The sequence below is a fragment of the Gadus chalcogrammus genome, chromosome 1, assembly GCF_026213295.1.
Source record: "Gadus chalcogrammus isolate NIFS_2021 chromosome 1, NIFS_Gcha_1.0, whole genome shotgun sequence".
Lineage (NCBI taxonomy): Eukaryota > Metazoa > Chordata > Actinopteri > Gadiformes > Gadidae > Gadus > Gadus chalcogrammus.
In genome coordinates this window covers 8574661-8586333 of record NC_079412.1, presented here as the reverse complement: position 1 = coordinate 8586333, position 11673 = coordinate 8574661, and the positions used below count along the sequence as shown (strand labels likewise).

Below are 11673 nucleotides of genomic sequence, written 5' to 3'. Positions count from 1 at the left end.
TATGTAGGCTCTGTTTATTTACAACCCAGCGGAGAACTATGGTGCCTCGACGTGCCAAATCTTTAAAGTAATGAATGGATGGAGAGAGAAGTGTTTATAATAGGCACATGCATTAACCAAAGTAGCCATATTATATTTGTAACCATGCATTTTTATATTATTATATTATTAGTAGTATTATATGATATTACTAGTGAAAAAGCAGAAAAAAAGATCTACAGCGATGAATTAATTCACGTTTAATTTGTACAAATAGATAGACTTGTTAACTGGAGGGAACACATTGTTGGCAGTCAAAAGATGCTTCCATGCCGAACAGTTATTTTTGCAATATTTTAGCCCACCGCTGGAGTCTTTGTTTTGTTGGGGACTTACCAACACACATCCATGGCGCAGCGCGCTCCCCAAACCGGTGAGAAATACAACGGTGGTCAACCATTCCGTTTGACGTGAATCCCGGAATTCTCTTTTGTCTATGGGTATTGTAGTTTATTAATAGATTTTCCTGCTAGCGTGCCAGACTTTAAAACTACAAATCCCAACTATGTGGTTGTCTGTGGGCCGTCATGCTTGTTCGTTGCTTTGTTTTTGTTATTGTTTTATGCTGTAACGCTCGAACCAAACACAGGGAAGAGAAGACAGCAGCTGGTATTTGGTTTCCATGTGCTTTTTGCGACACATATCTCCATATCCGTCTGAATATTACGTTTAACTAAAGGCGAGGAAAAGGTAAGAGGTTCATTCGAAGTGTCCTAGAAAATAACTGCGCAGTTGACGTCTCCAATTAACATAGCACGACTTAACAGCTCATTATCTGCACTGTATCCAGTGACACACATTTTGCACACACATCGTGTTTGTGGATTTGTACTTACACACTCGGTTCTACTGTTACTTGTTGTAGTCACGCATAGCACATGTCCTCCGCTATAGCGTTCTCCGGGCCCTAGGTGTCGGTGTAATGGGAGCTCTCTGGACCACGTTGTAAAAAATGCGTTTGTGAAGTGTCTTGAGGTTGCATGTGCATCCTACGGACACTTCACAATCGATTTTTACTCTTGTCTTATAAATCTATGTTTTCAAGTTTGGAGACACGTGATTAGTGCTTTCAAACCCACAGTTTTCCATTAAGGCTGATCAATTCTCTGCTCAATAAAACACATTTAATTGTATAATCGTTTGTGGTGTAGGCCTACACGACAAAACATTGCTTTGTACAAGTGTCACCTCTAACGTTAGATTGTTTTTTATTTAATAACGTTTTATTTTACTAAAGTAAATTGATAAGAATATGCTCAATAAAGCCTCTGACGCATATATTTATTAGCCAATCTATTATATTGGTAATCCTTAATGACATTTACATTATCCATGCTTCCGTCCATCCATCCACCCAGCTCTCTAGCCCTCACGCGTTCTATCTATCTACTAGTCTGTCAACTCTGTAACTACTGTTGGAAAGGATGTGTTAAAATGAAATGACGTGCACAACCTACAGTACCCACCGGTGGAGAAGACTGAAATAAGGCTGGTGACGGTCATGTTATGTCGAGGTGTCGTGTGTCATGTTGGCCCGAGACCTCCCTGCTGCCATTGAGGTTTGGAACACATGGTGTGCTAAGTCAGAGTATCTCCTTACTTTGAGTAAACATTCACCGGGTGTTCTCTCTCTCTCCATTCCCCAGTGCTCACCTATCACCTATTTGTTTTTTACTCTTTTAAACTACCTCAGTGGATGTGTTTACATTCCGCAATTTATTTATTTTTCATCCCATATCGTCTCCAACAGGTATAACTGTGCCTCCTTGCTTTCGTGTTGCCATGGAAACGGCTTGGCTGGTGGAGTTTCAAAACGTGGGGTGCAGTTACTTTCCACAGAGCAGAGTGGATTGCCACTACACTCTGAGCTCTAAGCTTCCATGGGCGAGCAATGACTGGATCGGCCTCTTCAAGGTAATACTGTTGTCTTTGACCACTTCATTCACTCAAAGGGTAATATCGCACGGTGATTAAGTGTGTGTGTGTGTCTGTGTGTGTGTGTGTGTGTGTGTGTGGGTTCCTCAGGTGGGGTGGTCGTCGGTCAGGGACTACCACACATTCGTCTGGTCCTCAGTCCCCGCTGACAACCAGGAGGGCAGAGATGTCAACTGCTGTGTGCAGTTCCAGGGTACTAACTTCCTTGCTTTGTAATTGTATTTTATATCCCATAGCCGGTCGTAATCGCTACTATTGCTCTGGCCAAGTCAAATAAAACCTTCCGTGCGCTGGATTGATCTTTTCGTAAATTGAATTACTCTTGTGAGGAGCAGGCTTGCGGCTGGTGTGTAGCGTCCAGGAAACTTTATTGTTAGTGATAGATATGTCACGCAGAGTGTTCCCCACCAGGGAGCCCAGAGGAAAATAAAACAATATACGGCTTTAGGGAGAAAAAAAACAAGTGTTTCCTGTTTCTCTTTTCCTGTCTTGCAGAGATTTTAAGCCCATCACCAAAATGGCTTGAATTAATTACCATTTGAGAGCAGGGGTTGAGTTAGGGCACATTGGAGGCAGTAGCTCAGAGCCGGACTGAGATCACATACGACACGCTGGTACCGGTGCCCTGTGTCACCGCTGACTGGGTGCTGCCGAATAAGGGTTGGGTGGTCCCCAGCTGGTGTCACACGGACCTCTGTCACACTGATTTATCATTTGCTAAAATGCGTCCCCATTGCCCTGCTTCAGCGGGAGGTTAGCGACTGGTAACCAGTGTTAAAGAACAAACCCTGATGGTTTCCTGTTCCCCAGCGATGTGGAAGCAAAGCGAAACTACCAGTGCTGTCGCATGGGCTTGTTTCAGGGAGTTAGGATATGCCTCATAACCTTTTAATATGAGCTCAAATCTCCTACCGTTATTTCCTACACCTCTCTTTTCATTGACAGAAATGCCGGTTGTATCTGGATCGGTGAAAGCAAACAATCCATACTTGCTTATTTCTCCTTTTACTTTACATAAAATAGCATTTGCACTTGCATTTGCATTTGCCCTTTCATATGCAAACAATTGGGTTTTATGAATTTGATTTTCCTTCCCGATATCCCCAGCCTCCTACCTCCCGAGGCCCAGCTCGGAGGAGTACCAGTTTGTGTACGTGGACAGTAAGGGGGAGGTGTGCTCACGCAGCCCTGCCTTCACGTTCGGCGCTCCTGAACCCCTGGAGGAGCTGGTGACTCTGGAGGAGGGGGGCCCCGGGGAGGAGGGGTCCACTGATATGCTGCTGGTGGTACCCAGGGCTGAGCTGCTGCAGGTGGGCACACGTTAAGAGCACAAGAGATCTAAGAGCACGTCATGTGGCTCCTTTCAGTTTAGTGGGATGAACCAGCATTTGTAAAATGAAAAAATAAAAAGTTTTTGGCGTGCTAAAAAATACCCTGTGGATTCGATGCTCCACTCGCTGATCACGTGCTCTCATGATCCCCGTGTCTGTCAGAGTCGGCTCCAGGCGTGTCTGCAGGAGCGCGCCGAGCTTCTGCAGGCCCAAGAGGGGCTGGTCAGGAAGCAGGAGCGGGAGGAGGAGCGCTACGCCCGGGCCAGGGTGGCCTGGGAGACGGAGCGCCGGGAGCTGAAGAGGACCATGGCCCGGCTGCAGGATGAGCTGCACAGGAGCCAGGACAGCGTGGTGGAGATGGAACTGAGACAAAAGGTAGGAAGGGGAGGGGAAGTGACTCCCTTCCCTTCTGCCGCGCTCTGCATACTTGCCAACTTCACAAATATGATTTATTACTTTGGAAACTAAAACTTTAAAATAAGAATAGCCTAGAGATAATCGTTCTCTTTAAAGTCACATCCTGTACGTTCACACTTATGAAACCAAATCACACAATATATATATGTCTATTGTGAAATGCCTTTTCTTTGCAAGGAGGAACAAGCTCTGGGGGATTATCTAGTGGAGCAGCAAGGTGCCTTATTGGCCCTGAAGGAGGCAGGCGAGCTGCGAATCAGAGAGCTGGAGGAAGACATTAAGACCCTAGCACAGAGGGCTGCAGACAGAGAGACCGAGCTGGACAGGTGAGAGCGATCATCGTGCTGTTGGCCGGTTTTCCCTCGACTTCTGCCTTGATTGAGTAATGTTCTTGGTTTGGCCTAAGAGCGATACTTTATCTATCTGTGTGTACAGGTTCAAGGAGAGAACCAAGAGGTCAGCAACACAGAAAAAAGAAGAAGATACTGAGAAAAAAGACTTGCAGGTACTGAACCTTCTTATCTTTTACTACAAAGCCAATGCTTTTCCTGGCACTACACACATGAGGGTCAATGTCACTTATTTTTCAAAAATATGATGGAGACTTTTTTTCCATTTGATCCAAGACCAAGTTGGAGCACACCGAGGCTGAGCTCCGGACGCTGGCCAAGGAGTTCCAGGTCCTGAGGAGTTCCCTGGCCCAGAGGGACACCAGCGTGCTGCAGCTGCAGAATACCATCAGCACCCTCACCCACAAGCTCACCACGGCCCACCGCAAAGAGGTCAGACATGGGACCCAGCCAGCAGTGAGAGGAGACCGACAACGAGTGGTAGATATCGACCCATAGGCCACGTTTATGCATAGCAGGGTATTCAGGGAAACAAATATTTCCCCTCCTCCGTTTTCAAAAATAACATTGTGCACACAACATCGTTTTCCAAAAAGTTGTCATTTACATCAACCCGCAAACATACGCCGTCGAGCGCCATTATAACTACGCCAAACCTTTGGGCGGCAGTGTAGTGAGAAGGATAAAGCCATGCAAGCCAATCAGAGTCCTCTGAATCAACAACAACGAATAACACGAGTGACTTCCTGTTCCTTTCCAAACAACAGTTTAATTCATTTTTCACAATTTTCCCGGCTCTCGTTTTGAAGAATAATCACTGTGCTATTCGTTTCATGGTCTATACTTCCAACATAAAGTGTACATATTTATAATTAGAAATTCGCCTTTATACCACAGATACTATAGGGTCTATAGCATATAACCGCGTTTTCTGATTACAGTTTAATGTAACAGTAAGCTGACAACATGGTCAAACAAATGTTCTTTTTGTGATCATTCTGCGCACGCATCCGCCGTGTTGATAAACAAATAATCCCACTATATGGCGCAAGGTTTGTTCGTGTGGACAGACAGCGGGCGCTCACATGACGTTAAGCATTTTCTGGCGCATAATGGAACCTAAAACCTAAAGTTTCTCCCAGTTGACACGACAACATATAACCGGCGTTATCAGAAATCTCCACTTTGGCCGGAGTTTTTAGAAATAATCGTTTTCTGTGATTAAAACCTGGTTTTTCGTGTAAACGAGAGGCCAAACCGTGTGGAAATATCTGCGTTTTCCCTTCGTGTAAACGGGGCCATAGTTACATTGTCTTTGCATTAAAGATCCCATATCATACTTTTTAGGGTTATTAATTGCATTTTGGGGTACTACTAGAATATGGTTGCATGCTTGTATGTTAGAATACCCCTTATTTCTTATTCAGCGTCCTACAAACGCATCTGATTTGTATCATGTCCCATTAAGGCCCCCCTGACGGATTGTTCCAACGCTTTAGTCGTTCATCTGCATCCCCCTAAGAAGTGGTCATGTGTACACTTTCATGGTGTGTAAGTTGTGTGGCCACCGCCCTCTCCTCCCCCTCAGACGGAGAGCGAGGCGGCGCTGAAGGACATGCGCGGCCTGCGCGAGCGTCTGAGCGCCAGCGAGCGCACCGTCGACGGCCTGAAGGCGGACCTGAGCGCCACGGTGACCAAGAGGGACCACGGGCAGGCGGAGGTCCACCAGGCCCGGCTGCAGGCCGCCCAGCTCACACTGCAGCTGGCCGACTCCAGCCTGGCCTTCAGGGAGGCCCGGGCCCACTGGGCCCAGGAGCAGCAGCACCTGCAGCACACGGCCGAGGTACGCATGTGGTTGTTGTGCGTATGTTGTGTTGCTGTACAGCCTAAAGGTGTGTTGTTGTACAGCCCTACGTTCTGTGGCTGTACGGCCTTATATTGTGACATTGCACTTCATCCTGCTTTGAGGATGAAGAAGTGTAACACCTTGCTTATCATCTGTGCATGAAGACACCATGTGTTCTAAAGAGTATGATTTCCTTAAGTCGCGTGACCCCTCTGACTGATGTATCTCACACACACACACACACACACACACACACACACACACACACACACACACACACACACACACACACACTTAATCACCGTGCGATATTACCCTTTGAGTGAATGAAGTGGTCAAAGACAACAGTCATTGCTCGCCCATGGAAGCTTAGCGCTCAGAGTGTAGTGGCAATCCACACTGCTGTGTGGAAAGTAACTGCACCCCCCTCCTCCCCCATGGTAGAAGGATTGTGAGCGCCTGGAGAAGGTCAACGTGGAGTTCCAGAGGACGGAGGAGCAGCTGCAGGAGGAGAGGATGGAGAGGGAGAAGGTGGAGGTGGAGCTGGGCAGAGAGAAGGACTGCAACAGGGTAGGAACCAGGTCCCAAGAACGCACCACACGTTAAAGGGGGGATGTCATGCTTTTACCTCTGCTAAGATAGAAAAATCAACGTTTGAGCGGTGGGGGCGTACTCTGGCCCACCGAGGACGCCCCTCGATAAGTGTTGGAAACAGCTTGTCTCTGCTCAAACGTGTGATGTCAGTGTGATGTCAGACGGAGGTGGGTGGGGCTGATGTGCAGAAGTCAGTGAGAGAATAACAAAGGTGGATTTCTAACATACAGGCATGGAACCCTATTCTGGTAGTACCCCCAAATTCAATTATTAACCCTAAAAAAGCACGATTTGGGATCTTTATGGAACGTCTCATGTGAAGTAGGTTTGACACAATATCCAGACTTTCATATGGAGGATACAAATGTACAAAATATCGCAATCAGCAATGTTGCTGCTGATAGTCGTTTAAGTGGCTCCCTTTATCCCTGAAGTTATCTCCAGAAACAAACAGGAACACGCTGCAGTCGCTAATTCAGGGTTATGCAACCTTGGGGTGCAGATGGGGACAGAATTTGTAATAACGTTTTCTATAAATTACATAGAAGTACAACGCGCAGGCATTTCTATCCTGTATGTGAATGTTATTTAAAAGCTTCCCATTGAAAGATGCCAACGGTTAACGTTTGCAGGTTCAGCTGAGTGAGGCCCGCAGAGAGCTCAAGGAGCTGAAGGCCAGCGTGAGGGTGGCTCAGAAGGAGAAGGAGCAGCTGCTGGCGGAGAAAAAGGTCAGAAACACCTCCAAGAAGCTGGGGGCAGGGGGTTAGGGGTCCACCAGGACCCCATTTTACCAAGGGATTCATGGGATTCATGGGCGGCATGTGGCTCAGGAGGTGGAGCGGCTTGGCTGGTAACTGGAAGGTTGCTAGTTCGAGCCCCGGTAAAGTGCTTTGAGTGGCCACTGGTAAGGCTGTATAAATGCAGTCCATGTACCGTTTGGAAAGCAGCGTAGTGATAAAGATAGCGTGTGTGATGGGATGGGTCATCTTGTTGATGTTCCCCCGTCCAGGACCTGAGGGAGTACATCCGCATGGTGGAACAGAAGATGGGTCTGATGCTGGACCCCAGCTTCAGCACGGCCTCCGTGACCCCTGCAGGTGAACGAAGCCACAGGTCGACACACGACCGCACACAGCTCATGATTCTACCACACTGCACGATGACATGCCAACAGGGCCCAGACAAGATGGGACCTTAAGGCACCACCATTCACCCCCCACCACTGAGTCCAGTCCCCCCCTCCCACTGAGTACCCCCCCCCCCACTGAGTCCCCCCCCCCCCCACTGTCCTTGTGTCCAGGGCGGCCGTACAGCCCCCTCTCCGACTCTGAGGAGGAGAGCCCCGAGGCGCAACCGCCCCCGCCGGCCCCCCCCTCCCCGGGCCCGCTTGCCCACTACAGCCTGTGTGAGCAGGGCCAGCTGGACCCCCTGCTGCCCGCCACGCCCCCCCCCTCCCTGAGGGAGCTGGCCCGGGGCACGGTGGTCATCAGCCAGCCCGCGCCTCTGTCCGCACCCCGGCAGGCCAGCACCGACGCCATGGCCCACAGCTCCGAGTCGGTGAGACACCGTCGGGGGGTGGGGGGGGGGGGTGTCCTCGCTGAGCGGTTTATATATGACGCTGAAAACGAGTTTTATGCCCTCTCCGATTGCCCCGGACGCTAGTCACGCAGTGGCCGTGGATCATTTGCTGCATGCATTATCTGTGAAGGGCAATTAGGCCTCTGCTAGTTATGACAGGGTAATGGCCGCCGCGCAGATATATGTCTAAGTGTGCCTGCGTGCGTCCGTCCTCTGCCCTCAGGAGGAGGGCTCTGAGGCGGCTCCGTGCGCCAGCCAGAGCACTGCGGAGGAGACGGCGCCGCTGCTGCCCGAGCACACGGACGCCATCTTCAGGTAACAGAAACCAGTCGCTACCTAATGCAGGGTTCGGTAACGCACGCAGGAGAGACGCACGCAGCCCCCGCCGCCGGGTTATTTATGGCGGCAGAGTGAGCACGGCTAAGAGATGGAAGTTTTGAATATGTGGTCGTAAATGAAAGTTGGGTCGGGGATGAGGCGGGGTGGGGGGGGGGGGGGGGTGAGGCGGGGGGGAGACTGAGTGGGACAAAGACGGGCGGGGGTGCGGGCGGGCTGCAGGATGGGGGGACAAGGGGACAGACGAGCCGACAGCAAGCCGTAGCTGTGATTTACCCCCCGGGCCGTACCACAGTCACGGGCCAATTTTCAGCGTCATTAAAGAGCTCACTCCCCACATTCATCCCACCCTTTTCATCCTCGCCTCTTTCTACCAGAAAGCACCTTTCTTTTCACTGTTAAAACAACTGGATTTATGTCCCTTTCTGCAGTGATCTGGCCCACACCTCCCTGTGGTAACGCGCGGACTCCCGGCGGCTTGGCGCTGCCTCAACAGCCAGATCTCCAGACTTATGTGGACTTATTTTTATCTTTACAAACACTAGCAGGCACAAAACAGCCAGATATTGCCGTTCACAACCGTTATTATTCTTATCCACCCGTATGAACAAATGTGCCCCGTGTTCATTGTAGGCCTTCTGAACTCTCCGGCGCCCTCCGTAGGGCTTCTGGTGTTCCTGCTTTAGCGGTTTTTCGGGACATAATCTTTTATGGCGGTTAAGCAAACACTACAACGTTCACAACCGAAACAGCTTGATACGCAGTGGGGGTGCAGAAGAATGGGTTTCACGTTTTGAGAAGTTCACACACACACACACACACACACACACACACACACACACACACACACACACACCCGCGCACGCTCGTATCATGACTACACCGAGGGCTTTACGGCTGGTGTTCTGTTGTTTTTTTATGACGGCTGTGATTAGGAGTCATGGCTGCCACTGTAATTATCATGTTCTGTGCGGCCCGCTGCCTCCTTAGAAAACACTGCTGAAAGTCAACATTAAATTCTCCAAAGCAGATGTGAACCATGTCAGAGACACCGGACTTTAGCCAGGCAGGATTAGGCGTTTAAACATGAAGGGTCGGCCTCTACGTTATCCTCCCCCCTTTTTAATGAAAAATAAGCACTTTCATTCTTAATATATACACCGTTGATTGTAGTTATGCGGATGCGTTCTGAGACATTAGGGCCAAAGAGAGCGAGGCAGTAGGTGACAACGCAGTGAAGAATATTTGCGATATAATAGATTGTATGGATGGATGTTACTAAGATTAGGTGATTAGTGCTACCTTCTGCCTTATCTTCTCTTATTGATAATATAAACTATAAACTGCTTTTATTAGTTGATGGTTCAGAAGTCTATCTAACAAAGGGATTAAAATAGAGGATCGTTCTTTACCGTTTGGTTAGTAGATCCTCTTCAGTTTGTTATATGCAAGGAATCTATCCTCACCACAACAATGCAACGGTGACCTCCATTTGAGTTTCCTTCAAAAAAAATTAAGGAATAAATACTTAATAGATAATGAAATTAGGAGTTGAGGTTCAAATATCCCTAGCATTTTGCAATATATCTCTTGATAACCAATGTTGCTTACCACTTGATCAGTGCTTATTAACTCATAAGTTATATTGCAATGACATTATATTCACATTTAGCTTAAAACAAGTTGTAGGTTTTCACAACATTTGACCAATGACTTGTTTTTATTTGTGTGGATAAGAAATAATTGCTTGACAATTTTAATAATCATTTTAATTTGTATTTGCTGTATTTGCACCCTGTTTTTATATAGAAGTTGAGAGGAATGGCTGATATATGCCTTTTTCAGATGTGTCTTTTTTGTCTTGATAATAATCTCCTTTATATGTGTGTTTTGGTTTGTTGACTCAATCTCGTGTGTGCTTTTCTGCATTCTGTTTGTATATCGGATTCTAGGTTTTCCAGTATTTTAATATATTGATTCCATTACTTAAGAACTAATGCCAGCTTTAATTATAAAGTATATGCTTTTTAACACAAAATGCAGCTACCCGTTCTGATGTAATTTAGATGTTATCGCCTCAACAGACCATCCTAATGGAAAAGTTAGAAAGAACAATAATTCTCCACTGGCGGATTGTTTGGACCCTCAAAAAATTCTAACATCTTTGAGCAAAAGTTATTGCTGCTTTGAAAAAGTTACAGTGCAGGTTTAAAGAATAATTACAACCTTCCCCCCTTTCGTTACAAGATATGTGGTTTAACAATATGTGTATACACGCCAAGTAGCAAGGTGGTGAGAATCCTGGTATATACCCGATTCATTTTATTTTGATTGTTGGTCCTTGTGCAGGCTGTTATCTGAGGAAAGTTCTCCGATAACGGGCCTCTTTCTGTTACAGTTGGGTGCTGCTCATCCGGGTTATCTGATCGCAATAAAGCAGAAGCAGCAGTGTGTGTGTGGTTTGTTTTGGAGTTTTGCTCGTGAAGGTTGTTATCCTACATGTTAAACATGTGTATTCTTATAGTAAAAAACGGATTGGGGTGTGGCTCTATAATAAAGACGGTTTACGTATCCATTGTGTCGTGTTATGTGTTTTTCCTTTGGCGTATGATCACAGTAATATTCTAATTCCCACATGACATTTCACTGGCTGTTAACATCATGGCCTATTCCACGGGGATCATTACCTACTTCGGTTGCACCCCCTCCTCACCTTTGGCCTGCTCGCGTACCCCCCTCCAGCACTAACCTGTTTCACTCTGCTCGCTGCCCCTCCAACCACGCGCCCTCCATCTTCAGTCTGAAGTGACAATAGCTAATTATAAAATCAATGATGCCAGGCTGCCTAGTTTACAGCCCCCTCTAAAACCTTAACTGGGAAATCAGTGGGGGATTGATGCCTCCGTCACTCTTTATCTCTTTTAATTAGAAATGTTCAAGATATGAAGAAGGCCAAAGGCCACGCCACATGTATAGTTTTTATTTTTTAATTACGCAGGGCTGCCCCTAGCGCTTCACACTTGCCCCCCAGCCCTCTCCTTCTACCTGTTCCTCGTCTGGTCCTCCCTCCATCCCTGGTCATTGTCCTCCGTTCTGCTGCGGCCACACCCCTCCGTCCCGCCTCAGACAGCTCCTCTCCCTCCTCCACCCATTACCCCTTCTTAAGATCACCCCCACGCACGCTTCGCTCCTCAGAGATGGACCAGAGATTTATGATCTTTGCACCTCAAAACATTTCTCACCTTCA

The 11673-nt window shown here is 47.6% G+C and overlaps 1 protein-coding gene across 2 annotated transcripts; it reads left to right on the top strand.

Annotated features, from left to right (window-relative positions):
- The first annotated feature begins 515 nt into the window (after positions 1-515).
- Positions 516-11023, top strand: calcoco1a (calcium binding and coiled-coil domain 1a). 2 transcript variants are annotated; one of them, XM_056587229.1, is made up of 15 exons: positions 516-1598; positions 1790-1953; positions 2065-2167; positions 3082-3284; positions 3468-3680; positions 3900-4048; positions 4158-4227; positions 4349-4504; positions 5661-5915; positions 6363-6488; positions 7145-7240; positions 7522-7609; positions 7813-8069; positions 8314-8405; positions 8858-11023. In XM_056587229.1, exons 2-15 carry the CDS (start codon positions 1822-1824, stop codon positions 8883-8885), a joined length of 1968 nt encoding a protein of 655 aa, XP_056443204.1. In that variant the 5' UTR covers positions 516-1598; positions 1790-1821; the 3' UTR covers positions 8886-11023. The 2 variants fall into 2 exon arrangements, with proteins under 2 accessions (XP_056443204.1, XP_056443198.1); XM_056587223.1 differs by having other exon boundaries at positions 518-729.
- Positions 11024-11673: the final 650 nt, after the last annotated feature.

What these genes read in the sequence shown, in the direction of transcription:
- calcoco1a (XM_056587229.1), top strand. Translation starts at nt 1,822, where the DNA reads ATGGAAACGGCTTGGCTGGTGGAGTTTCAAAACGTGGGGTGCAGTTAC. An exon ending in CCAGGGCTGAGCTGCTGCAG is followed by an intron (nt 3,285 to 3,467) that starts GTGGGCACACGT and finishes CGTGTCTGTCAG; the next exon opens with AGTCGGCTCCAGGCGTGTCT. An exon ending in CACACGGACGCCATCTTCAG is followed by an intron (nt 8,406 to 8,857) that starts GTAACAGAAACC and finishes CCCTTTCTGCAG; the next exon opens with TGATCTGGCCCACACCTCCC.